Source organism: Bos javanicus, chromosome 19 (genome assembly GCF_032452875.1).
Source record: "Bos javanicus breed banteng chromosome 19, ARS-OSU_banteng_1.0, whole genome shotgun sequence".
NCBI classification, from domain to species: Eukaryota; Metazoa; Chordata; class Mammalia; order Artiodactyla; family Bovidae; genus Bos; species Bos javanicus.
In genome coordinates this window covers 56,608,912-56,631,836 of record NC_083886.1, presented here as the reverse complement: position 1 = coordinate 56,631,836, position 22,925 = coordinate 56,608,912, and the positions used below count along the sequence as shown (strand labels likewise).

Below are 22,925 nucleotides of genomic sequence, written 5' to 3'. Positions count from 1 at the left end.
AATTGCCTTAAATTTATAAAGTTACTTTGAGAGAACTGACACAGTTATTACTTTGAGTCATCCTTTCCAAGAACAAAAGATGAAATGACTCTCCTTTTGTTTAAACCTACTTTAGTGTCTTTTCCTTTGTACAAATTTTGGACATTTCCTGTTGAACTTATTACCAAGTATGTTATCTTCTTGGCTGCTATGAAGGGGTTTTCTCTACATTATATCTCCGTGGTTATTGTTTATGTTTATGACGACTACTGGTTTCTGTCCATTAATTTTTTATCTCTATATTTTACTATATCAATATTATATAGTATATTTATTCTATCATATCATCTGCACTTATGCCTTTGATTTCTCTTTTCTAATTCACTCAGGGTGAGTTAATCCTACAGTTTATGCAAATTTGTGTTGTTGTTCAGTCGCTAAGTGGTGTTGGACTCTGCAACCCCATGGACACACCAGACTTCCCAGTCCTTCACCATCCAATTTGGACCCAGATAAGGATTCCCTGGTAGTTCAGTCAGTAAAGAATCTGCCTGCCATGCAGGAGACCTGGGTTCAATCCTTGGGTCAGGAAGATCCCCTGGAGAAGGAAATGGGTACCCACTCCAGTATCTTTGCCTGGAAAATCCCATGGACAGAGGAGCCTGGTGGGCTACAGTCCATGGGATCGTGAAGAGCTGGGCACAACGGAGCCATTGCACTTTTTCACATGAGACTCAGTCTTTATATTTGGGTAGCCCAAATTTAAATTTGAGGAGGCAGATTTGAACGTCCTCTACTGATGGCATATGATTCTAAACAGATACTGAAATTCATATGAAAGAACAAACTAACAGGTAGATAGGGGTCTCCTGCATTGCAGGTGGATTCTTTACCAACTGAGCTATCAGGGAAGCCCCGCAGGAATAGTTAGGAAAACCTAATAAAGTCTGGGTACTCCAGTGTTCTTGCCTGGAGAATCTCAGGGACGGGGCAGCCTGGTGGGCTGCCTCTATGGGGTCACACAGAGTCAGACACGACTGAGGTGACTTAGCAGCAGCAGCAGCACCACCGAGAAGGGGGCGTAGAGATGCCGCCACCTGCCGCCCAGAGCTGGTACTGCACCCTTGAGCAAAGCAACTCGGGACCTACTGGTATTAACCCCCTGGAGAAGGAAATGGCAACCCACTCCAGTATTCTTGCCTGGAAAATTCCATGGACAGAGGAACCTGGCGGGCTACAGTCCATGGGGTCGCAAAGAGTCGGCCACGACTGAGCAAATCAGCAGCACTGGTATTAATTAGCTTTGGAACCTGAGAATTAAGTCTGAAAGGGAGCTTGCTTCACAATACCCGCCCACCCGACCCCTGCCCCCAGTCCCCTACCCCCAACTCCCTACCCCCTCACTCCCCTACTCTGCTGCCTGCCCAAGTTCTTCTGGGCTTCAGAGTTCAAATCCTGGAGACAGAGCTCAAAGAGGTAAGAAGACACTTCAGTTCAGTTCAGTTCAGTTCAGTTCATTCGCTCAGTCGTGTCCGACTCTTTGCGACCCCGTGAATCGCAGGACGCCGGGCCTCCCTGTCCATCACCAACTCCCGGAGTTCACCCAGACTCATGTCCATCGAGTCAGTGATGCCATCCAGCCATCTCATCCTCTGTCGTCCCCTTCTCCTCCTGCCCCCAATCCCTCCCAGCATCAGAATCTTTTCCAATGAGTCAACTCTTTGCATGAAGTGTCTTCAGCTTAGTCTAAATTCTCTTCCTGGAGTTTTAGAAAATGCAGATGGATGGGAGGATTAATAAAAACGAAAGGAGAAGGAAAACAAGTGCCTTGTTGCCTTGTTGCATCAGTGATTTTAAAAATTCTTGTGAAATGGACACTCCCAAACCAGTCAATCCTAAAGGAAGTCAACCCTGGATATTCATTAGAAGGACTGATGCTGAAGCTGATGCTCCAATAATTTGGCCACCTGATGTGAAGAACCGACTCATTGGAAAAGACCCTGATGCTAGGAAAGATCAAGGGCAAGAGGAGAAGGGGGTGACAGAGGATGAGATGGTTAGATAGCATCACGGACTCAGTGGATGTGAGTTTGAGCCAACTCTGGGAGACAGGGAAGGACAGGGAATCCTGGTGTGCTGCAGTTCACGGGGTCAAAAAGAGTCAGACATAACTTAGCAACTGGACAACAACAACAAAAGTCATTTTACAGATTAGAAAACAACGGCCTAAGGAAACGTTAAAGGATGACTTTTTAAAAAATATTGATCATTTATTTTTGGCTGCACTGGGTCTTCGTTGCAGCTCTCCAACTCTCTGTTTCGGCCTGTAGGCTTCTCTCTAGCTGTGGCTCGTGGGCTCCACAGCCTGTGGGCTCCGCACCTCGTGGCTCACTGGCTCTCTGATTGAGGTGCATGGGCTCAGAATTTGTGGCACGTGGGCTTAGTTGTCCCACGGCATGTGGGACCTTGGTTCCCCGATCAGGGATGGAACCTGCGTCCCCTGCATTGCAGGGCAGATTCTTAACATCTGGACCACCAGGGAAGTCCCAAGGATGATTTTTCTTTTTTTTAGGGATAAAATTGTGATTCTTATACAAATACAAAATGAACACATATCAGAGATATTTATTTAACTCATTAATTAGTGAAGGAACTGGTAAAAACTGGTTCAAAAAAGAGCCCAAAGTCTGGACACATACATCGGCAGTCTGGAATACTAAAATTAATTTGATAATAGGAACAAGACTGATCACTATACCCATTTTTCATTCAGACAGAAATCATTTTTATTACTATCAGTTTTCTACAACCCAGAGAGTTGTCAAGTAGCTCAAAGATAAGGAAAGTTTGCAGACCTTCTGTTAGAATCAGATAACCCCTGGAAGGGTCCACCAGATAGTCTAGAGTGAAATACAATCATGCCTTCAAGATTTCACAGCTGCTAAGTGGAAGATTTGTAATTCAATCCCAAATCTACATATCTCCATAAGTTCAGACTCCTCCTTCTATGCCAACTCGCTTTTGAACAGTGAAAATGTGAAAGTGTTAGTCACTAAGTCATATCCAGCTATTTGCAACCCCATGGACTGTAGCCCGCCAGGCTCCTCTGTCCATGGGATTCTCTAGGCAAGAATACTGGAGTGGGTTGCCATGCCCTTTTCCAGGCGTTCATCCTGACCGAGGGATTGAATCCAGGTCTCCTGCATTGCAGGCAGATTCTTTAACGTCTGAGCCACCAGGGAAGTCCCCTTGGTCTCAAAAATTGAGTCCCCACTTCCACGGAACAGACTCTGCAGAAATTTTTCCAAGGTCTCCGAAACCTCAGTCCATCATTTGCCATCTTGAGGGTGTCCCCTCCTCTGCACTAGTTCGGTAGACCTCTACCCCCGAAGTCTGGAGGGGCTCAGAGCCTGGTGCAGGCGCTGGGAAGATGGCAGACGAGTCTCTGGTCTCCCACTGTGCTCTGAGCCTTAGAATAGCTGAAGGGACTTCGGTAGCCCAGGCTCCCTTCAGATGGTCGGTTTGGAAGTTATAGGACGTTGGTACAGCCGGATAATACCTTCATCATGTAGCCGCTTCCAGAGCGTCCTCTCCAACTTGAAGTCATGGTTGGTGTAAAAGATCGTTCGTTTCCAGGACTTATCGTAGTAGTGGTCAGAGAAGCGTTCGTGGCCCTCAGTGATGAACCCGTAGGCACTCACCTACAGGCAGGCAGAGGAGAAATAAGGCCTGCGAGTGTGTCTCTTGGGCTTCTTCTCTGTGTGTGTTGGGGGCAGGGGCCCTGTGCCCTGGTTCTATCCCTGGGGGTCTGGGTGCAGGACCCCTGGACGCATGCTTGCACACAGGCATGTGTCCACCCCTCCAACACCCCCCGCCCCCCAGCCATCATCCTTTGCTGAACAGGCCCAGGGCTACCCCAGCGCTGTTTCTCCAGATCCGCAGGCTCCAGAAGCAGGGCCTCACCTGGTCACAGAGCTGGAGGGCAGTGAGCAGCAGAAGGGCCCCCGTGGTGGGCCGGTATATTCTCCAGTGGGCAGTGTTCAGAGTCTTAGACCTCAGGAATCTGTGAGAGAGCCCAGCCCCCCAGCTGTCAAGAGGCTCGCCAGGATGAGAGGGACTCGGCCCCTTCCACGGGCTTCCTGCTCTCACCTGTTCTTCATGTATCGGAGCAGGTCTGGGTGCAGCAACAGGTATCTGTCCAGTTGCAAGGCTTCCTGGAAGGCCTCCTGGGGTCTGCGCCTGTGGGCAGGAATGGGTCCTTCATTCTCTTACCTCTCCGGGGGAGGGCCAAAGCAGGATCGTGGGCGTGATTGGTCCCCCATCTCCAGGTGAGAGCTCAGACTGTCCCCACCTGTCCAGCCCTTCACGGCTGCCCCCTCCACAGCTTGTCTGTGGGTGAGGGGAGGGGGCGGTGGGTACCTGAACCAGGAAAGGTTCCTTGATGTCAAGGTCCGATTCAGAAGCAGTGCTTCCAGCCACTCATAGTCCCGGGTGCCTTCCAGGAAGTGCAGGTAGCGGACGTCCTGAGGACCAAGGACAGTGTGTGGTCCAGGAGTCCTGCCTTCAGTGGGGTGGCCTGACTTTGACTCCAGACCGCCTGCTTGCTCTCCTCCAGTCTGGCATGGCTGCCCTCCCCGCCCTTGCCCCTCACATGCCCGGAGACTGTACCGACAACAGGCTCTAGACTCAGAATGCTCCCGGTCTCCCTGTCCGTCTCCCTGTCTCACCTGCATCCTCCCGTATCCAAAGTCTGTGGGTGGCCAGACCCGCTCCTCTTTGCTCACCTGCCCCAGAGGCGCGTGCGGGAAACCCCGACTGCCCAGTATAAGGAGTGACTGGGTCAGAGAGAAGGCGGTAAAGCCGTAGAAGGAGGTCCGAGTACCCACATCGTGTTCATAGCCTTTAATGATGGCTCCACTCAGCCTAGCCCGAAAGACAAAATCGGAGCACATGAGGGCTTCCGGATGATGCATGGAGATGGTCGGGGAAGGAAGAAGGGATGGGGGGGTGGCACTAGCCAGCCCAGGACCTTCCTCCACAGCTTCTGGATCCAGGCAGGGAGCACCCTCTGAGATCTCCCGGAAGAGCCCTGCTCTGCAGGAGAAGGGTGGGGGTTGGGGCAGGTGCAGGCTCACCGGAACACGTAGTCGTGGCTGTCTATCTCTGGGCCCACGTGGGAGTTGTTCAGGATGCCCCCGTTGCCCACCACGGCACAGCTGATGCACCGGGAGCTCCCGGTGGGGAGGCTGGCCAGGAGCAGCTGCTGCTGGGGCACCGGGGGGAAGCGTGCCACGACCTTCTGCACCACTGAAATGTGGGGGGCCGGGGGGATTCCACTCAGAGCCCAGCCAGGGCCAGGGGGCCGCCCGGCCGGCCTTTCTCCCAGGGCTGGCTGCCCGCAGGGGAGAGGTGGGCCGGAAGCAAAAAAGCATGGCCCTCTGGGACTTTCCTTATGGTCCAGTGGTTAAGACTCTGCGCTCCCAATGCAGGGGCTGAGGATTCAGTCCCTGGTCAGGGAACTAAGACTATATGCCGCACAGCATGGCCAAAAAATATTTTAAAAATATTTTTTAAAGAAGCATGGCCCCCTGCTGTGGCCTAGCGCACACCCAGGCCCCTTGGACGAGGACTCACAGGAGAAATTGAGCTCCATGAAGCCGAAGGGCGGAGCGAAGTGCTCCAGGCGGTCCCACTCGCTCTGGTTGAAGTGTCCGGAGTCCAGAAAGAGGGTGAGGTTGGGCAGAAAGAGAGTCCGGAGCCAGGGTGACTTGGAGGCTTTGATCTTCACCGAGTCAGGGCAGGTCTGCAAGCCAGAGGATGGGTCAGGCCGGGAGAGGGGCCAGGGAAGCCGTGGGGCAGGGGATGGGGTGCTGGGACTTGGGGGAGGTGGGTGTGGGAGCAGAAACCAGACCTCAAAGCTGGAAAGGCTCCACCTCCGCTACATCTTCCATCCTACCCCCAGAGCCTTCTGGGCCCCCTGGTCATTGATCACCCAGGCCCACCATGGGCAGGATGTATGCTATGGGTCTCATGTACTGTGCGTGGTTGTAGTTATGCGTGCAAATGTCCGGTCTCCCCTCCCGTGGCTGGGGGCCCAGGCTGCTTTCATTAGGGCTGGAAAAGAGGGAGGGTCTTGGAATTATCTCTGTGGGAAGGACAGGGCTGGGCACCAGGTTGGGGCGTTCTTGTCCCTTGGTTCCTGCCCAGTCCTGCCTCTCCCCCTGCTGAGGTCACACTCTTTCACACTTTCTGAGGAGCCTCTGGGTCTCCTGGGGACCAGGGCGGGCCCTTGGATCACACCCTCACCTGGATGAGCTGTGTGGGAAAGGGGCTGGGTAGGGGAGAGCAGCGGAGAAGGCAATGGCACCCCACTCCAGTACTCTTGCCTGGAAAATCCTATGGATGGAGGACCCTGGTAGGCTGCAGTCCATGGGGTCGCTAAGAGTCGGATATGACTGAGCGACTTCACTTTCACTTTTCACTTTCATGCATTGGAGGAGGAAATGGCACCCCACTCCAGTGTTCTTGCCTGGAGAATCCCAGGGACAGGGGAGCCTGGTGGGCTGCCGTCTATGGGGTCGCACAGAGTCGGACACGACTGAAGTGACTTAGCAGCAGCAGCAGCAGCGGGGGAAAGCAGAGCTTAGGAGCAGAGCCTGGGAGGGAAGGGAGGGGGCCAGCCTCAGGGCTCTGGAGAAGAGGAAAAACTCACCGTCTGCAGGCCGCCGACCTCCAGACTGTATTCGTCCTCAAAATCCCACTGGGGCTCAGACTTGAAGTTGGTGGCCTTCAGCTTCTGGCTTCTCTGGGTGGCAGGGCTCTGGAGAGGGGCCGAGGACCGGGTGGGCTGGGCTCTGTCCTGGGAGGGGGCGGCTGCTGGGCTGGCTCCTCTGGCTCTCTTCCCCTCCTGTCCCCCTCCCCCAGGGGTCTGCGCCCCGGCCCGGTGTTTTGGAAGGAGGGTCTTAGCTGCAGTTGCCGGGCTGTCCCGCAGCTTTGTGGGCACCGCTCCGGGGCCTGTGGGCCTTGCCTTCTGGTCCCCAGATCCTTTGGTCATCCTTGGGTTCTGACTGTTCAGTGATGGCGCCTTGGTCCTGCTGGAGGCCACCCCCCCACCTCCAGCCATCGGGGGCAGCGTGTCCGCCCGGGTGTCCTTGCTCGCCTGCGTCTGCGGTGCTGCCTTTCCGATGGGGGTAGGCACTCTGCCCGGCTCCTCGGCACGGGCCTTGCTGGTCTGCACTCTTCTGCGCTGGTCCGCCGTGAGGGTTGTGGCCTTGGGGTGTGTGTCCCGAGTGCGGGTCCCCTGTACTGACTCCACATGGGTGGTCGCCCTCCTTCTCGGGGTGGGTGCCTGAGACGTAGCATTTTGCAGTAACTCCGGGGACCTTTCCTTAATGTTCTGTTGATGCTCATTCCTAGAGAAAGAGATGACTTTGGATGAAGGCTAAGGTTGTAGAGACTTGAGGAGTGTAACTAGCATTCATTTTTGTGTCTCAAGTGGACTTCAAACCAGTCTTCAGGAGAGGTGAGGGGAGGGGCTGTGCTGGCTGCTTCCCAAGCGGCCCCTGCCGGCACTGGATCTGGACACTTACTTCTGACCGGTGCGTGCGTGCTAAGTCCCTTCAGTCATATCCAACTCTTCACGATCCTGTGGACTGCAGCCCACTAGGCTCCTCTGTCCATAGGATTCTCCAGGCAAGAATACTGGAGTGGGTTGCCATGCCCTCCTCCAGGAGATCTTCCCCACTCAGGGATCGAACCCACGTCTCTTACATCTCCTGCATTGGCAAGGGGGTTCTTTACCACTAATGCCGCCTGGGAAACCACTTTGGACTGGTAAAGAAACCTAAGTGGCGGTACCGAGGCTGGGGAGCTGGAACTGGAGGCCAAGGGCAGAGCTGACCCACTCATGTCTCCATGCTGCACCCCCAGCTTCCCGGGCTCACTCCTTGCGGCTCCAGCATCCTCTGTGTTCCCAATTGTGAGTCTAACAATGAGTTTGTGTGAACCTAGTCCTGCCACCTAATATCTTGTGACTCAGTGGACCTTAAAAAACAGCGTAGGTAACAAAGGTATCTTTGTCCACAAGGACATGGGAAAGATGCGTGCCTGTTAAGACTATAGCTGCCAAGCTTGATTTTGACAGATCCGCCTTAAAGATGTGCTTCTTATCCTATCATCAGTCCAACACTGCTTAAAAGCAAACTGTTGAGAATTCCCTGAAGGCCCAGTGGTTAGGACTCGGCCCTTTCACTGCCGCAGCCCGAGTCCAGTCCCTGGTTGGGGACCTAAGAACCCACAGACTGTGAGACGTGTGTTAGAGATGACGGACGAAAGGCATGCTTCCCACGTGGAAGCTAGGAGGACTTCCTGGAGGAGCTCCCCTCTGAAGAGGATTAGGAGTGGGGGGAGGAAATTTCAGTCCCAGAAGCGTGAAAAGTTGTGGTGTTGGGAGACTTCCCTGGTAGTCCAGTGGCAAAGACTCCACTCTCCCAGTGCAGGGGGCCCGGGTTCCATCCCTGGTCAGGGAACTAGATCCCACACGCTGCAACTGAGAGCTGGCGCAGCAAAAATAAATAAATACATAATTTAAAAAAAAGGAAACTTGGGGTGGGGGTCTTCCCTGGGGGCTCAGTGGTAAGGAACCCACCTGCCAGTGCAGGAGACACGGGGTTCAATCCCTGGTCCAGGAAGATCACACAGGCCTCGGAGCAACTAAGCCCGTGCACCGAAACTATAGAGCCTGGGAAACCGAAACTGCTGAAGTCTGGGAGCCCTACAGCCCACGCTGCGCGAGAGAAGCCATCGCAACGAGAAGCCCGCACACTGCAGCAAACAGGTCCCGGCCTCCACAGCTACAGAGAAGCTTGCGCAGCAACGAAGATCCCACACAGCCAAAAATAAATAAGTAAAAGTATATATACACACATATAAAAGAGTGGGGATCGGGGCTTGTCCAGCAGGAGATGCTCCCAAACAGGCAGGCAGGACCAGATCATTATTTGCAGTGTATGAGGAATTTAGACTTGAATCATTTGTCTGTCCCAGCTGGTGCTAGTGGTAAAGAAGCTGCCTGCCAATGCAGTAGACATGAGACATGATGTGTTTACACTTTTGAGAAAGTGGCAGCAATGACCCAGGTAGTGGGTCACATAAATTATGTGATTAAACTTCAACTCCCAATGATTAGGCACATATGTGATTGCCTGGGATATGAGGGTTTATATTGCGATTTTCTAAAGGTCATGGACGGAATTTACTGAATACTCAAGTTGCTTCCATCCACATGCCGAGAGCCCTGCATCCGTCTTGTCCAGACCCTGGGTGCTCCTGAACTTGTACTCTGTTCGCTAGGCTGCGGTGGGGCGGGTGTAGAGGGGAGCATTGGTTCTATTAAATGACTCGCATTCAGAGGAATAGGCGAACCGATTCACTCAAGCAAAAAGCCATTTGATACTATAATTCTGATCTACTTTGGAGGTAAATATATACAAATTTGCTCTTAAAAAAATAAATAGAGACTTCCCAGGTTGTTAACTACTTCCCAGTAGTTAAGATTTCACAGTTTCAATGAAGGGGATGTGGGCTCAATTCTTGGTCAGGGAACTAAGATCCCACAGCCAAAAAAAGCAAAACATATATATATATATATATATACACACACATATATACACATATATAAAATAAAAATATAAGTATATTAAATTATATATATATATGTATATATATATATATTTTTTTTTTCCTGTAACACTATGTGGAAAAACCCGAATTAACTTTTTGGTCAACTAAAAAATTTATACATATATATATGAAAGCTATGATTTTTCTGGTAGTCATGTACAGACGTGAGAGCTGGACCATAAAGAAGGCTGAATGCCAAAGAGTTGATGCTTTCAAACTGTGGAGTTGGAGAAGACTCTTGAGAGTCCCTTGGACTGCAAGGAGATCAAACCAGTCCATCCTAAAGGAAATCAACCCTGAATATTCATCGGAAGGACTGATGCTGAAGTTGAAGCTCCAATCCTTGGGCCACCTGATGTGAAGAGCCAGCTCATTGGAAAAGACCCTGATGCTAGGAAAGATTGAAGGCAAAAGGAGAAGTGGGTGGCAGAGAATGAGATGGTTAGATAGCATCACCGACTCGTGGACATGAATTTAAGCAAACTCCTGGGAGATAGTGGCAGACAGAGGAGCCTGGCATGCTGTAGTCCCCGAGGTCACAGAGAGTCGAACATGACTTAGTGACTGAACAACAAACAACAACAATAAACATGAACTAAGTATATCTCCAGCAGGGATCACATAGCTCTATTCCATAAATGAAGCGAAACAACAGCACATCACCTGGGGAGGACCTGGGAACAAAGAAGTGGCAAAAGTTACAGATCAAGAGCCACAGATACAGAATGACCTGTGTAGCCCAGCGCCTAGAAGCTCCCAGTTGAGAACCAGGGGTGTTTTAAAAAAAGTCCTTTTTTTTTTTTTAAATTTTGCCTGCCCGGCTTCTGCATTGCAGCCTGTGGGCTTTCTCTAGTTCTGACACCCGGGCTTCTCTTGTTATGGTGCGCAGGCTCTAGAGAGCACAGGTTCAGTAATTGTGGTAGGTAGGCTTAGTTACTCTGTGGCATGTGGGATCTTGGTTCCCTGCCCAGGGATCGAACCTGCATTCCCTAAACTAGAAGGCAGATTCTTAACCAATGGACCACCAGGGAAGTCCCTAAAGCCAAGTCCATTTTTTAAAGCACCTGTATCTTGTACCTAGATCTTCCTCTCTGGGAAAAAAATCACACTTGAGAATAAAGTTTGTTTCACAGATTATCCCAAGTTCAGTTGATATTTTTATTCTAGCATTTTAAAATACTGACCTTAGGGTTAAAAATAACATTCTTCTCCTCCCCTGCCCTCTCCCCAGAGCCTTCTACAGGGAGAGGGGAGAGAGGCGAGGCGTATAGGAATAGAGAGCGTGGGCAGCCTGCCCCAACCCTGCCTTCTGCTCCCCCTCGTGGCTGGGAGAGCTCCCTGGAATCTGCAGAACCCAACAACCTTGGCAGTATTCAGTAACTTGATCAGGGTTTTATGATTTCTCCTTCCTGGTGACACAGGGAGCTCTGAAAGCAAGTTGAGCCAGTCTCCTGCAAGGTGACATGAAGGGTGGCCATCTGGTGTGTGGTGGTTGTCACCTCCCCGTGACTTAACCTCTTAGGCTCCACTGGACATGTTTTTGGGTTGAACTTGAGAGAACACTGACTTCCTGGCACTTGGCAAATGGGCAATGGAGCCCAGGTGGGTGGAAAGTAGCCTGAATTCTAGCCCAGCCCCGCCTCTAACTAGCCAGCTGTGTAATCTCAGGCAAGTCACAGGACCCTGTGAGCCTCTGTTTTCTTATCCATTGTGAGAATCTTAAAACCTGCCTTATAAAATGGTTGTAAGGATGTAAAAGCCAGTATAGAAATGGCATTTCGAACAATGTGTGTGTACTTAGTTGCCAAGTGGTGTTCGACTCTTGTGACCTCATGGACTGTAGTCTGCTAGGCTTCTCTGTCCATGGGATTCTCCAGGCAAGAATGCTGGATTGGGTTGTCATTTCCTCCTCCAGGGGATTTTGCTGACCCGGGATCAAACCCATGTTTCCTGCATTGGCAGGCAGATTCTTCACCTGCTGAGCCACTGGAGAAGACCATTTCCAACAATGCTGTTATACAAATACAGGCATGTCAAATTGGGTCAGGTGCTGACCCTATGGCGACAGTTAGAGATGCCCACAGCCCCTGTTTGGGTTCATGCATCCAGAGATGAAAATCTATAGGGGTGACAGGCTTCAAGGCCATGGGTAAATAATATTTCCTTGATGGCCCTTAACCACTTAACTGAGAAATCAAGAAATAGCAGGTGGGCATGTTATAAATAGAGCAGTAGATTACCAAAAAAAAATCCAAGGGGGTTGAAGTAATCACCTTGGAAATCAGAATCCTGGAGCAGGGAGAAGACATGGGGACAGTTATATTATTATATTTATTGGTTATTTCATTTATTTTTTGGCCATTCCCCATAGCATGAGGAATCTTAGTTCCCTGATCAGGGGTTGAACCCATACTTCCTGCAGAGGAAGTGGGGGCCCAGGGAAGTCCTGGGGATGACTGTGTTTTGATATAAGCTTCCTTATTTCACTGAAACATTTGCATGTTACTCAGTAAAACTAAAAAAATTAAAGAGAAAACTTAGAATCAAATGAGACATCCTATTGAGAATTTGAAAACACAATGCAATATTTATTAAGCAGTAATTATAGGCCAGGCTTTTGGAGTTATCTGTTAGGAATGAGAGATAAAAAAAAGCTATAGTCGTTGCTCTTAAGAGGCTCACGAACCAACAGGGGGAACAGACATGAGTGTAAGTTGATGCAATAACGTGTTATTATGTGGAAGACAGTGGGCACACAGCTTAGGGCATGTTCTGTTTGAGGGGGACACTTCAATCCACAGTGATACCTAAACTTTTGCTCCTCTTTCTTTGCAAGTTTTCTGAATTATTTTTCAATTTACTAAAGCAATGCGTGCTCTTTACTGAAAAAGCAGAAAATGAATTTCAGCACAAAAGGATGTGAACTTGTGATTATACTTTCTCAAAGAACCTACTGTTGACCCCTGAGGGCATGAACATCCAGATCCCTTTTCTTTGCCTATTATACTCACAAATGTAGCTGTATAATATCCTGGAATGTTATTTGGTTGTTTTCCTCCCTGTGTTTTCTCCCTTTCCCATTGGTGCCTGCCTCCCACCCACCACCAGCAGCTAATGGTCAGCTCCACGTTCATTGTCCCCACGGACACATGTGCAGACAAGAGCTGGAAAATAAAGAATACCCTGCAAGACCTTCTGGCTTTTCCCCTCCAAATACCTAAGCCCTCAAATGGGGAGAAGATTTGGGGAAATAGGTAAATATCTTGGAGAGGGACCTTTCTAGTTCCTATGCCATCATCCCCTCCCTAGAAATATTTACTCTGGGAGGAGGATTGAAAGGAGGCGGGAGAGAAGGGAGGGCTCTAAGGACCCAAGATTAGAGGGCTCCTACTTCCTGGTAGCGTTACAAGGGTCTCTTAAGACCCCTGAAAGGAACTGACTGCATGTAGAAACTGGGAAGATAGAAACCACATCACAGAACATTCACAGGTGACACAGAAGAGCCAAGAGGTAGTGATGATGGATATCTTTCGGCAAGCTGATGGCTAAGAATCAGCTGCCCTCTCCTGGGCCTTGGCAGCATATCAGACATCCCAAAGCCCTTGATGCCCTTCTGGGGATGGGATAGAGGAGTAAGAATGGCTGAGGTTAAGTTTTTCTGATTCTAGCTAGGGGTCCAGAATCAGAAACCAGAAGGTTATAGAAAACACAGTTTGGTTCTTACACCAAAGCAAAATACAACACCAAACAGAAACCAGGGGACTTCTCTGGTGGTCTAGTAGCTAAGACTCTGCATTCCCAGTGCAGAGGGCCCAAGGTCGACACCTGGTCAGAGAACTAGATCTCCCATGCCATGACTAAGACCCAGCACAGCCAACTAAATATATAAAATTCAAAACAATAACCAAATCAACGAAACAGAATCCATAGGTCTGATTCCCAGCTCACTCTTCATGATCATCTCTGAAGCCAAAACAAGGCATAGCATCTTCTAGGATACATTTATTCCAGACTAGGGAAGCCAAGCAGACAGAGACCTGGTCTTTACATATCAGAGAGCAAGTTGGAGATTGGCACCGAAACTTTCGTCAGGTTGGTGCGCTTGTGTTTGTCTTAGAAGGATATGAGAGGTGGACCAATAACCTAGGTTCGAAATCACAGAATTGTCTTAAAACCCTTATCACCACTGCCCCCACCATCATATCTGTCACCAAATCCAGCTGATTGAACTTCTTCTCAGTCTTTTATTTTGGGTCCTGCTGTCATCATAACCTCCTCGCCCCAGGCCCCAAGGACTCTATCTTAAACCACTGCATTGGCCCTCTAACCTGTCTCCTTAAAACTTTCTGTGCCCCAGGGAGTTCCCTGGCAGCTCAGTGGTTAGGACTCATCACTTTCACTGCCCGGACCAGGATTCAGTCTGGATCAGGGAACTAAGATCCTGGAAGCCATGCGGCACCGCCTAAAAATGAACAAACAAATAAAAGCCTCACTGTGCCTGGCCGTCTACCCAGCCTACACTCTATTGACAGAGTAACCTGTGTAAAGCATACATTTAATCAAGCTACTCCCTCACTCTAAAATTTCTTTAAAAAGAAAACAGAAAATGTATTAATAATTTTCTGCTGCACCGGGTCTTAGTTTCAACGTGTGGGATCTTCAATCTTAGTTGTGGTATGTGGGATCTAGTTCCTGGACCAGGGATGGAACCCAGGACCCCTGCATTGGGAGCCTGGAATCGGAACCACTGGACCACCAGGGAAGTCCTAAAATTCTTAATAGCTACAGAACAAAGTTATTTAAGGTCACATTCATTCTTTCATTAGTAAGCGCTGACACTGTGATACATATGTACATTGTCTGGGACCTGCTCAAATTATTGGAGAAATGGAGATGAATAAGACAGTTCTTACCCACAAGAAATTCATAGTCTGGCAGAAAAAGACACATTTAGGGCTTATGACATCAGGATGGATGTGATGGAGAGACGTGGAGGGTGGTGCGATGCTGGGACACTGGGGCCAGCCTGTCTGGGTTTGAACATCAGTGACAAGGGTGTCCTTGGACAAGTGATCTAATCTCTCTCATCTATAAAGGAGTTGATGATGCTAACAGTATCTACTCTCTGGCTTGACACGTGATTAGTAATCATAACTCTGAGACCACTGCCTGGTACACAGTGAACACCTTATCAGTGCTTATTAAATGACCCATCTGTCAGTCTCCCATTCCTGAAATCATCCTTTGCTCCTTTCTGCGCCATTGCCTACGCTACTTCCTCCTTGCTTACGGTGTTCCTGCTTGCTGAAATGTCACCCGCTGTCAGGCACCTTGCAGGCGCTCCCGTCTCCACCGTGCTCTCCTTGGCCTCCCCCCCATCTGCCTGGTTTAGATGACACTTCTCTGTGTGCTCTGGTAGCATCTGTCTCACTTGACTGTACTGGGGACATTATCACTACTAATAATATCACCTGAGTTCTTTTGCTTTGTGTATGTCTCTCTCCTCCTTTGGACTTAAAAAAAAAAATCCATTTATTTCTTTATTTTTGGCTGCACTGGGTCTTCATTGCTACACCCAGGCTTTCTGTAGTTGTGGTGAGAGAGGTTATCCTCTAGTTACGATGTGTAGGCTTCTCATTGCCGTGGCTTCTCTTGTTGCAGAGCATGGGCTCTAGGCACACGGGCTTGGTACTTGTGGTGCATGGACTTAGCTGCCCCACAGCATGTGGGATCTTCCTGGACCAGGGATCAAACTCGTGTCCCCTGCACTGCCAGGCAGATTCTTAAGCACTGGACCATCAGGGAAGTCCTCTCTTGGACTTTAAACCTCTTAAGAGTCAACACATAGGAGGTAGTGGAGAAGCCCAGGATTTGGAGCTCAAATCCTCAAAATTCAAATATCCGTTTTGCTACTTCCGGTTCTTTGGAATTCCCCTTAACGTTTTTGAGCCTCGTAATCTCCATTTTTTTGTGAAAGAATAAAAATACTAATCTTGAACTGCAATTGTAAAGATCAGAAATAACACGTGGAGGGACTTTTCCGGTGTTCCAGGGTGGCTAAGACTTTGAGCTCCCAATGCAAGAGGCTTAGGTTTGATCCCTGCTCAGGGAACTAGATCCTGAATGGTATGACAAAGACCCAGTGAAGCCAAATAAATAAAATAAAAAACAAATAAATGTTTTTTAAAAAGAAGAAGAAGAAGAAGGAAAAACACATGGAAAGGCCCCCGGAGCACAGATTAAGACCTGAAAATCTTCTCCGACTCTCAAATGGCCATGGCAAGCCACAAAGTATAAACATCAATGTGATCAGTTCAGTTCAGTTCAGTCGCTCAGTCATGTCTGACTCTTTGCGACCCCATGGCCTGCAGCACGCCAGGCCTCCCTGTCCATCACCAACTCCCCGAGCTCACTCAAACTCATGTCCATCGAGTCAGTGACGCCATCCAACCATCTCATCCTCTGTCGTCCCCTTCCTCTCCTGCCTTCAATCTTTCCCAGCATCAGGGTCTATTCCAATGAGTCAGTTCTTTGCATCAGGTGGCCAAAGGAGTTTCAGCTTCAGCATCAGCATTCAGCCATGCGATAATGACCTTCATAAACCATGGGGATCTACAGGTGTGTTCTGAACTGTGCATCTCCCTTCCCTGTCTGATTTTGCTCCCACCCTCTGCCCGGGCAGCTCTGCAAGGAAGGGAGGGCATGATCAGTCAAACTGCAAAACTGCCCATCACTTTTGCCTCTCCCTCTCTCTCCCTCCTCTCCTTCAGAATATCTCCTGATTTCCCCCTTCTTGCTGTTCCACTGTCTCTTAGTCCAGATCCTTCTCACCTTGAGTTTTAATGGCTAAGGTGGCCCCAGCCCCTCCCTTCACACCAGAATAATCTGCCTGAGGAATCATCCAACTCCCTTGGGCGCCACTGCTGGTCAACCCAAGGTGGCAACTCCCTCCTTCTAAACCGTCCTGTTCACTCTGGCCAACTCACTGTCTTAAAATAGTGCTGTCACGAGGCGAGGCCGCCTCCCTGGCTGAAAGCCTTTTGCAGCAGCGCTGGGTCCCACCTTCCTAAATGCCCTTTCTCTGCTCCCCAGAGGAAGCCTTCACGTCCCTGAGGTGGATTCGCTCTCGGGTCAGCAGAGAGGACACTAATTTAGGACTTAGGCTGGTGCCCTTGTTCATCCTTTGCTCGCCACACGTCTTTCCCCAGGCACTCACGCAAGCCCTCTCTGTCTCCTAGATGCCATCTTCTCTCTGAACCTTTCGACAGACACAAAATCTTCTCCTCCGGGGGCCACTATTGTTATGGCACCCACTGTCTCTGCTCTCTTGGGATGTAAGAATATAAACAGTTTGGCGAGACATCTCAGTATGTGGCCTGTTTCCTGTCCCTTAAAATCGTGGGCAGATTCAATACCTTTACAGTCACTTTCAAAGTCAGGACCATCGAAAATGCGTGTGCATCAAATAAGAGAGCGTCAAAAGGCACGAAACAAGATCTGACAAAACTGAAGGGAGAAACGCTGTTGTTTGGTCGCTAAGTCGTGTCCAGCCCCTTGCTATCTCTTAAATGGTCCTCTGTCCATGGGATTTCGGAGGCCAGAATACTGGATTGTTGCCATTTCCATCTCCAGGGGATCTTCCCGACCTAGGGATTGAACCCGCACCTCCCGCTTGGCAGGCAGATTCTTTACCACTGAGCCACCAGGGAAACCCGAAAGGAGACATAGAAAAATTCAAAACTGTTTTGGAAATAACTCAATAACTTTTCTTCTAAAACTAAACACAGGGACTTCCCTGGTGGTCCAGGTGGTCCATGCTCTCAGTGCAGGGGGCCTGGGTTTGATCCCTGGTCAGGGAACTAGATCTCATATGCCACAATTAAAAAGACCCCTCGAGCTGCAAGTAAGACCTCGTGCAGCCAAATAAATAAAAGTATAAATAAATAAAGTTAAACATATACTTTCCTTATAACACAGCAATCCCACCTCTAAATATTGACCCAAGAGAAATAAAACTATGTACACAAAAAAAGGTTTGCACAACAATGTTCACAGCAGGTTTACTCATGATTCATAATAGGCAGAACTGGAAACTACCCAAACGTCCATCAAAAAGAGAATGAGTAAATAATGTGTGGCGTATTCATACAATGAAATGCTTTATAAACTTTAGAGGATCCTCAGATTCACCAGTAGCCCTAGAAATGCAAATTAAAAAGAGAAACATGCTTTTACTTATCAGATGATTAAACTTGAAAACCATTCACAAGATCCAGCGTTGCCTCAGAGGTTGGAGAGAGAGTAACTTTCACACCTGTTTGTGTAGGCTTTTCCGAGGATGACTTGATGGTGTCCATTGACTTTTTTTAAAGATTTTTTTTTAATGTACATCATTCTCAAGTGTTAATTGAATTTATTATGATATTGTTTCTGTTTTTTATATTTTTGGGTTTTTTGGCTGCAAGGCATGTGGGATCCTAGCTCCCTGAGCAGGGATTGAACCTGCACCCCCCAACATGGGAAGGTAAAATCTCAACCACTGGACCACCAGGGAAGCCCTTCCACTGACATTTAATGTGAACATATTCATTATGTTGGCAATTCCACCTCTAGAAATCTACCTACGGAAATACATAAGTGCCCAAAGGTTTGTGAAAAATGAGTGGCAACCCAAGTGCCCAAAGATGGGGTTGGCTGAGCTATATCCATTCCATAGAAGCTATGCAGCCATGGAAAGGAAGGGAATAGACCTGTATATGCCAACATGGAAGGAGGTCCGTGATATAGTTGAGTAAAAAAGTCAACCAATGTGTATAGTGTGATAGTGTGATACCTATCTGTCTGTCTGTCCGTCCACCCATCCATCCACCTGTCTATTTATCCACCTACCTATCACCTACCTTTGTTGTGTATTGTTGTTTAGTCGCTAAGTCATACCTAACTCTTGGAGACCCGATGGACTGTAGCCTGTCAAGTTCCTCTGTCCATGGGATTTCCCAGGCAAGAATACTGGAGTGGGTTGCTGTTTCCTTCTCTCCTTCAACCCAGGAGTTGAACCCATGTCTCCTGCATTGGCAGGTGAATTCTTTACTGCTGAGTATCACCTACCTATCTACCAACTTATCCATCTGTTGTAAGGGTTTGTCTAACACAAGTTAAAAAGCACAGATTATGGAACCAAAACGTCTGGGTTTGGTTGCTGGCCCTGCAGCCACCAGCAGAATGAACTTGGATCATTCGTCTAAACTTCTGTGCCTCAGAATACTCACGTAAGCATTTGTAAGTTAACACGCATGAAGCATCTAGAATCGTGCCTGGCATATACTGAGCACTGTAGAAGCGTTAGCTACAATAACATGGTAATTGTTTCTACACCAAAGTGTCAAGGGTGTTTACCCATGGAGACTGGGGAGGGATGGGGTATCAGAGGGAGACCTTTGTTCTTGCTTTGCCTTGGCGTATCTTTTAAAACTTCATGAGGGCATGTTTTATTTTCAAATTCTAAGAGTAGTGAGACAAAATCACTCAAAATACACTGAACCTGGAAAGGTAGGGGTCTCTCCCTGCAGGGGATGTGTTTATCAGAAAAATGGCCTAGAGTGTCCTTTTGAAGGACTCACTTGGGACCCAGGATTTCAGCTGCCCCCCTAAGTGAGCAACGTCTCATTTTACTGACAAACATCTCAGAGACTGCACGATTTAGAAATTAATGGGAGACTTCCCTGGTGGTCCAATGGCTAAAACTCCAAGCTCCCAATGTAGGGGGCCCAGGTTTGATCCCTGGTCAGGGAACAGTAAAGAATCTAACTGAAATGCAGGAGACCCAGGTTTGATCCCTGGGTTGGGAAGATACGCTGCAGAAGGAAATCGCAACCTACTCCATATCCTTGCCTGGAGAATTCCATGGACAGAGGAGCCAGGTGGGCTATAGTCCATGAGGTCACAAAGAGTTGGAGATGACTGAGCGACTAACACTTCCACTTTCAGGCAACTAGATCCCACATGCCTCAACTAAATACCTCATGTGCTGCAACTAAGACTCCGTGCGGCCAAACAAATGAACATTTTATTTTTTTAAGAAAGAAATATATATATATATATATATAAAGAAATTAATGGAATTCATGGGATAGATCATTTGCTTTAGTATACAGAGAATGGCGTATAATGAACCCCAGACCACAGTATACAGAGAATGGCGTATACAGTATACAGACCACAGTATACAGAGAATGGCGTATAATGAGCCACAGACCTCTAGGTATACAGTATACAGACCACAGTATACAGAGAATGGCGTATACAGTATACAGACCACAGTATACAGAGAATGGCGTATAATGAACCACAGACCTCTAGGTCTGTGAGGTTATTACTCACAGACCTAGAGGGGAAAATAATCTAGTTTTCCACCTATGCCTTCTGGAGACCAGACCAATATTTGTCCCACTCCTGCCTCTACCTCCTCTGTGTATAAGCCCCATGGCCCCCATTTTCCTGTTATACCACCTCCATGTCCCCCAGGTCTCCCCTTCAGGCTTCATAGCCCATGATTCCTGACAACCTTTGTGATCCCTGACAACACCTGTCACCACAGAGGTGTCTCAGATATTCCCCATTCTCCCCGGGTTATCATTTTCCAGTTTCTTCTAATAAGCCACAGGGAACTTGGAAAGGGCAGACTCTTACCTGCTAGGCTTTGTGTTAGGTTCCTTAATAAAGGAGGGCAGGGTGAAGAGGAAGAAGATGAGCACAGCCAAAAGCAAAAGCCCCCGGACAGTTTGGTCCAGACGACAGAGTCTCCTTGGGCAAGGTCTCATGTTGCTGGGTCCGGCCTTGCAGGGAATTTCTGCATGTCCTGGGGCTCTGATGTAGACAGCAAACAGTTTAACTGCTCAGATCTCCTGGTCAGGGTGTGCACCCTTTTGTCTTAAAAACGAGCCACTCTGGTGAACGCAGAATCTTTCGGAGTGTGCCAGGGAAGGGAGCCGCCTTCTTTGCCTTATGAAGGCTCTAGAGGCTGGCGTGGCTTGAAGGAAGAGAAACTCCTTCTGTGCAAACAAGTTCACCTTCTTTTCCTGCTGTCTCTGAAGCCAATTTCTGAATGTGGAACTTTAATGAGAAACACACACACGTTACATGGAACCTCACTGTCATCAGGTCGCAAACCCTGGGGGACCCTGGACAAGTACCTGGGCTGGAAGGGCCTTGCACAGCCTCCATCTTCAACCTGAGTTTTACAAGAAAAACACAGGGTATGCATTTAGGTTTGACACCCCCTAGCCATCTTCCTCTGAGAGACTGTGCAGCCTTGGATGGGAGCTCTCAGAACATCTTGTTTCCCGAGTTATTTTGAAGGGTGACTCTCAGTCTTGGGTGCCCATTAGAATCACCTGGGAAGCTTTAAAACATCCTGATGCTCAGGCTGCACCTTGACGAGTCAAGCCTGAATCTCCGTGGAGGGCTAATTTCCACGCATGGGCATTCTTTACCCCAGGTGATTCCGATGTGTGCCCACGTTGAGAACCACAGATGTGCAGCCATTCTGTTCGGTTTTCACTGCTTCTCATGCAACGTGGTGAGCTTTGCATGCATGAATGCAACCCTCGCAGCCACCCCAGGAGCGGAACACTGTATTAGCCACCTCGTTTTATGATCGAGGAAACTGCCTTTGTGCAGGGGCATCTTGCCCAAGATCATGGAGTGAGCCAGTGTCTTGGGGGACTGGATCCAACTGAACAGTATACTTACTCACTGCTCAGCAGCGTCTCTGTGCCTTGATATGAAAAGCACAAAAACACAGGACACTTGGGGAAAAGGTACAATTCAGAGGAATAATACCAAGATCAGGAGTAGAAAACAGAAAATTCAGAGATGCCGCCCTTCCTAAAGTACTGTGGCTTTTCTATTTTTAAAATGACTGCTGGCAGTAAGGTCGAACCACGCAGTCGAGTGGGAGAGGTAGAGCTTGGGACAACAGGGCTTTGAAGAACTTGGGACCTAGGCTCCCTGCTTAGTCATCACGGTGTGCACTCCCCGAATGCACAGCGTCCAATTCTTCACCTAAAGTTCTTGGTTTTCACCCAGGTGATGTGCCAGCAGATGCTTGGATCACCTTCCCCGGGGAGGATGAAGAGCTACAGACAAGATACTGTAACTCGCACTATTCCAGCAGATGGCCTGGAAGCAAGGAGAGCAAATTCACTTAGTACTGGTCCTGTCTCTTGTCTCTCTGTCTCTGCGCACCTAACCTGTAAGTGCTCAAACACCGACTCCATAATAAACATGTTCTTTATAGACCCATATCGGCCCACGGCTCTTCGCCTTACCTGACACTTGGCCCTGGGTTCGCCTGTGTACTTGGCACACGCAGTCCCCCGACATCCTGGTGCCTGTTTGCGAGGCCAGGCAAACACCCTGCACAGCGGGAAGGGGCTTTCTTACCCACCCCGTGGATTTGCCTACATGCAGTGTCTCTTTCATCTCACCTCGTGTTTTGCAGAAGGCACTGGCTATTAGTGTTCTTTCTGGCATCCCCAGAGCGTGGAGATCTAGTTGAGCTCCTGGGCACCAGCTGAGCTACTGTACACAGCCTGTCTCTCTCACCACCTTAGGGGTGGGTTGAATCTAGAGTTAAAGCCAGTTGGTAGGGGCGGGTTCATTCGGTGTTCTCACTTCCTGGTTCTCAGATTCCAGTCCAATGTGCTTCTCTGTGCCCAATGGGAGATGCAGAGAAGTATGAATTTTCATGGAAACTGGCTTGCCAAAAGTTTTTCAAATATCATGATGTTTGTGCTCAGCAAAGTCTCCTTTTTCTCTCCTATTTAAGAAAGGTTTTGGACATTAATCTTCTTTATACACCAGCCCATAGGATGTGTGGGACCTCACATGCAGATATGACTTGTTAAAAGATTATTTTCAGGGCTTCCCTGGTGGCTCAGTGGTAAAGAATCCACCTGCCAATGCAGGAGACACAAGTTTGATCCCTGATATTGGAAGAACCCCCATGCTGCAGAGCAGCTAAGCCCCTGTGCCACAATGATTAAGCCTGTGCTCTAGAGCCCAGGAGCCACAACTACTGAGCCATGTGTCACAGCTGCTGAAGCCCCAGTGCCCTGAGCCCATGCCCCGCAACAACAGAAGCCACCACAGTGAGAAGCCTACCCACTGCAACTAGAGAGGAGCCCCTGCTCGCTACAGCTAGAGAAAAGCCCTCGCAGCAATGAAGACCCAGTACAGCCAAAAATAAATAAAAAATTTTTTAA

The 22,925-nt window shown here is 48.9% G+C and overlaps 1 protein-coding gene across 4 annotated transcripts; it reads right to left on the bottom strand.

Moving 5' to 3' along the window:
- Positions 1 to 2,584: 2,584 nt before the first annotated feature.
- Positions 2,585 to 22,280, bottom strand: ST6GALNAC1 (ST6 N-acetylgalactosaminide alpha-2,6-sialyltransferase 1). Of its 4 annotated transcripts, XM_061392740.1 has the most exons (10): positions 22,149 to 22,279; positions 20,350 to 20,772; positions 6,692 to 7,391; positions 5,614 to 5,782; positions 5,115 to 5,286; positions 4,764 to 4,902; positions 4,399 to 4,502; positions 4,129 to 4,218; positions 3,943 to 4,042; positions 2,585 to 3,680 (listed from the first exon to the last, which is right to left on the bottom strand). In XM_061392740.1, the coding sequence occupies exons 2-10, from the start codon at positions 20,478 to 20,480 to the stop codon at positions 3,489 to 3,491; spliced, it is 1,797 nt and encodes a 598-aa protein (XP_061248724.1). In that variant the 5' UTR covers positions 20,481 to 20,772; positions 22,149 to 22,279; the 3' UTR covers positions 2,585 to 3,488. The 4 variants fall into 4 exon arrangements, with proteins under 4 accessions (XP_061248724.1, XP_061248723.1, XP_061248722.1 ...); XM_061392739.1 differs by having other exon boundaries at positions 4,399 to 4,902; positions 20,350 to 21,840; positions 21,990 to 22,280; XM_061392738.1 differs by having other exon boundaries at positions 4,399 to 4,902; positions 21,990 to 22,280.
- Between the last annotated feature and the right edge of the window lie 645 nt (positions 22,281 to 22,925).

Bases quoted from the DNA above. Each gene is read 5' to 3' on its own strand.
- ST6GALNAC1 (XM_061392739.1), bottom strand. From the start codon at position 20,480: ATGAGACCTTGCCCAAGGAGACTCTGTCGTCTGGACCAAACTGTCCGG. The intron at 5,783-6,691 runs GTGAGTTTTTCC...TCTGGCTTGCAG, and splicing joins AGGTCGGCGGCCTGCAGACG to ACCTGCCCTGACTCGGTGAA. The intron at 5,287-5,613 runs GTGAGTCCTCGT...CCCACATTTCAG, and splicing joins CATGGAGCTCAATTTCTCCT to TGGTGCAGAAGGTCGTGGCA.